Below are 4394 nucleotides of genomic sequence, written 5' to 3'. Positions count from 1 at the left end.
GAGAGAGGAGGAGATAGAATCATGCTGCAGCAGCCCAGAGCCAAAGAGTCAGAGGGCAAGGCAGGASCTTGTCCCTGCTCTGGATGGATTGCTGTAGTACACTCACAACAGAGCACTGCACCCTTTCATGCCAGCTGCTGCTTTTCCCATTTGGCTTCAGCACAGATTTAGACCCCAACAAGAATCTCTTGCAAGTGATTTGCTCCCATTCATTCCCAACACAGCAGCTGATTTTTAAGACACAGCATTTRATATGACTGCCTCCTCAACTGCCCTTCTCTCCCACAACTCTGGATTGGAGCAGGGCTGGGAAAAGCCTCAAAACCTCTGTGCCCAGTGGCTTGTGGCTCTGGGCTGTGGCGCAGGAGTGGAGCTCTGAGAGGCACAACCCAGTGATACRCTTGAGCAAAAAGAAAGCCCTCAGCTCTGAATGATGATGGGGATTTGGGGGTCACTGCATCAGGCTTTGGCAAGCTGCCCAGTTGTGACAGGAAAAGCCAGAGCATGCTGGAATGCGGCTGAACCGTATTTCTTCGGAAGCGTTTTATGTCTTGTACCTGCCCACTAAGGGCATCCTCAAAGGATGAATTCCGTGTGAACAGTAGGGAGTAACAATACCTCATAAGCACTCTTCTCATGACTGATTCAGATGAAGACATGGGAGAGGCAAGAACGGGTTACGGTAACTTTGAAATTAGCAAGTCAAAAGAATAATGGTTGAAGAGATTAATTCACCAAATGTCTTGACAGATCTGCATGGTACCAGGCAACCATGTTAATCTGAGTATCAACAAGAGCCATCCCTGACACTGAGGAGCCTGAAATCTGCTGATAGCTGCTGCGGGGTGAGAGATGCCACATGCCGGGCTGGTCCCAGGGCTGGCTGAATTCACTGGCACACTTCCTACTGAGACCTGTGCTGGTCAGCGACTGCAGCCYTGAGTAAACTGAACTGACCACCCCTGGATCCCCACCAGACTTCTTAGTAACTATATAAACCATATTTATCTTAATTACATAACAGATATAAGTGGCACAGCAAACAGACTTAAACTGACCAGCACCTTTTGTTAACCAATTTAATCTTTGAGTGTTTTCTTGTTTGCATGCTGCGTATCAGTTGCCARCCTCGGACTGTTGCTTTGCGCAATGGGGTGTGTGCACATTTATGTCAAAAACTTTCATCTGGAGCTGGCTGCTTAACCCTCTTGAGGACAAAGAGGAAGTGCATCTTCCTCAGCATTAAGAAATCTCCAAACACTAAAGCTGCTCAGCTTTGTTCTTTATGGAAGTCCTAGTGCTGGGCTGAGGACATCAGAAAGCAGCGCTGGTGCTGGGAGAGGGCTGCAAAGGGSTGTGGGAGTTGAGCACATAGAATGGCTGTGGGAAAGGGCCCTAGKAAATCCATCCTTCCAACATTTCTTAACTTAGGGACTGCATTTCCATCCCATTTCTGCACATCACCAGTGTTGTCAACCTCTGTTGAGGGTGCACAGGGAAAATCCACTGACAACAGCTGCCCTAGAATACAGCCTGACTGTGCTAAGCACGGTGCCAAAGATCTGTCCCCACTCAGGGCTGCCCRTCAGTTGTGCTGTGTTTATTCCAGWGCAAACACACCTGTGATASCCTGTGATCTGACTGGCACRGTATCCTGTGCCAAAGAATGCCTCGGAGCGAGCCAGTGGCGCACCCATCACCACATCCGAGGGGGCTTGGCCGCAGCCCGCCTTCCCTGGGCATCTCTCACCTGCTGCTTTTGTCCTCCTGCTCTGCCTCTGCCCGGGCACACAGCTGGGCACCCCCACACCCTGTGTCCGGCTGCCTGCAGGCACCTCGCTGTGCCAACACGGAAATTAATGATTTATAGAATACCAGGAATGTGGCTGCTCACAGGACAGAGGCTCAGGCTGCGAGAGGCAGTCCTGTCTGTGCTCGCTCCTGGGCCAGGCCAGAAGCAATCCCAAACCTCAAATGCTGTCAGGTTTATTTTGCTTTTTAAACAGAAAATAATTCAAGTCAGCATTTTATCTCCTAGTTTCATGATTTATCACGTACAGCGCTCCTTCCTACTCTAACCCACAAGCCCCATTGCATTGCTGCCTGCCTGGAGAGGTGTTCAGGGCTTCAAGAGCACGGTGATTGCCCAGAGCAAAAATGGGGATRTGAGGGCTTGGCATTGGTAAGTATCTGGGGCTTTTTTCCCCTGATGATGATGAGGTGATAGGGTTTAAAAAAGCTATTAATAAGGAGCAGAGTATTTATGGTATATCTGGGTTCAGTGGGAACACTTCCCTTCTGTCAGAAGGATAGAAGGGAAGTGCAATGAGAACTGTAGTTTTTCAAGAGAGAACATAATTGGGATACCTACATTTACTCCTGATCCTTGCTCAGCCTCCAGGCCAACACTCGCACATCCCARAGATGTGAGATCACATCCCAAAGATGCAGGTGGCCAAGACCTCCTGGAAAATTTCAGCTCATCCACACTCAGARTACAGAGGTATAAAATCGAGGGACTCAGAGCAGTGTCCAACCCCTCCCCTCCTGAAGGACATGCAGACCTGCTCCCAACATGTGCACCTGTTCAGCTGCATCCCAAATCCCAGGGGTTTTGGGCATCCTGGGGCTGGGCTGGCCAATGGTGGTGGTTTGGCAGCTGCTGCAGGAGTGACCCAGGCACCTTTCTAGGTTGGTGCAGGACCTCCTGACAACAGGGCAGGCAGGAGAGCCACGGACAGAGCTCAAGCCCAAATAAATCCTCCTTTCAGTTATTTTGAAAYTCCCATCAGATGCAATCAGACATCACTAAAGAGCAATAATCTATATTATTAAGCAGCCTGAAAGAAATTATTTAACACTGATATGGAACAAGTTGAAAAGAGCGGCATTTCCTTCCCATTATCACTGATGGAAACATGTCTAGAGGCTGAAGAAAAGGGATGAAAAATGAGTTGCGTTTKGCAGTCAGTTTACCAACCTGTCAAAAGCAGAATTTGCACAGTCAGAGCAAACTGATCCCCTGTGAGCAGCGGTGGCACCAAAACTTCTTTCATCGAGGTATCATCCATGGCAATCAGAGGGGTGAGAACCTCTGGAGCTGCCACCCTCCCTGCAGGAGACTTGCCAAACTTCACACCTAACATATATCAAGCATTAAAAACTCACCAGCACTGCTGAACATGGTTCTTGTCAGAGCTTCTACCCGAGATGCCTGCGATGCCAGCAGCTTCCAAGCTTCTGAGTAGTCTCTGCCACTTGCCTCTGAGTGTGGAGAAGGAAGACAGGCTGCCCTTTTTATCTGTGCCTTGCTCTGAGGTGTCAGCAGGTCCACTGCCAAGGGGTGGTGTTTTGAGAAAGGAAGTACCCGTGGAAAAAAAAAAATGACTACAACTCCCTCTGCACATAGTCAGACCCTGAAAAACAGCGAAACTTAAATCTCGACTCACATGGAAGGTGAATTTGCACAATCATATGACAGGTGAACAGACCCTTCACTGACAAACAGTAAAMTCACAGGCTAGGTGAGTAACATGAATTCACCTATGCCCTAATATCCAGGTCACCAGGACTGCAGCTCCAGGGCTAACTTTACAAGGAAGCCCACAAACATTTAATCCTTAGGAGAACAGAGTTCCCCATTAGGACCAGTCTAACTTTCTTTGAAGCTAATGAGATTTTTGTCGTCACATTTGGGATAGAAATATTTGAAGCTGTGGGCTAAAATCCAGCATTTACACATGTGGGTTGGAAAGCTGAAGGATCCTGGCACTGGCCCCCTCCCCACGGGGTGAGGTGGATGTCATGGGAGATAGCCCAGTAGGAACACTGAGCGGAAAAGAGGAGAAAAAGGTTATGTCCAGAAAGAGGAAGAAATGTGGTGGAACAGGAGCTGTTTGCTGGCTGCTCTGCTCTGCCTAAGGTCTCTGCCCAGGACATGGTTGAACCCCACAGGCCCCACTGCCACCCTGGTGTTTGGGGTGACCAAAGATGGAGAGATGAGTCTACCCCACAGAGGGCAGAGTCAGTGATACAAAGGCCACCAGCGTCATGGGCACAGTGTTCAGAAAGAGATACAAACATGTCCCAGACACCCAGAAAAGGTGGTTCAGCTATGGGAACAACCTCAACCCCTGATGCTTCTGTCAATGGCAGCAGCCCATGGTCCAGAAATGTAGAATTCTGTTGTCAAGGCTGCCGCATCTAAATGTAGATTGTCCCCAAACCGAATCTCCCTGTGGAAGCCTTCAAAGGCACCGGCTTTTCTCCACTGATTTCGGTAACCAGGCATCTACTTCAGGCACCTTTTCACTCAGTGCATGAGAGGAGCTGAGTTAGCAGATGCCACCCTCCCAGCATGTCACTGCTTGCTGGCAGGTGGATGTTGGGTGTCC

At 49.3% G+C, this 4394-nt stretch overlaps 1 protein-coding gene across 1 annotated transcript in view; it reads right to left on the bottom strand.

The window, feature by feature from the left end:
- Positions 1-3294, bottom strand: part of TGM4 (transglutaminase 4) — a 14179-nt gene extending 10885 nt beyond the window's left edge. The window contains exon 1 of the mRNA XM_057367691.1: positions 3169-3294. Coding sequence (XP_057223674.1) covers positions 3169-3184 — 16 coding nt within the window. The 5' untranslated portion in view covers positions 3185-3294. The remainder of the gene's footprint in view (positions 1-3168) is intronic.
- Between the last annotated feature and the right edge of the window lie 1100 nt (positions 3295-4394).

Source organism: Malurus melanocephalus, unplaced genomic scaffold, assembly GCF_030028575.1.
Source record: "Malurus melanocephalus ecotype Western Australia unplaced genomic scaffold, MMel_1.1 scaffold_83, whole genome shotgun sequence".
Taxonomy (NCBI): domain Eukaryota; kingdom Metazoa; phylum Chordata; class Aves; order Passeriformes; family Maluridae; genus Malurus; species Malurus melanocephalus.
This window is presented reverse-complemented; position numbering and strand designations above follow the sequence as displayed.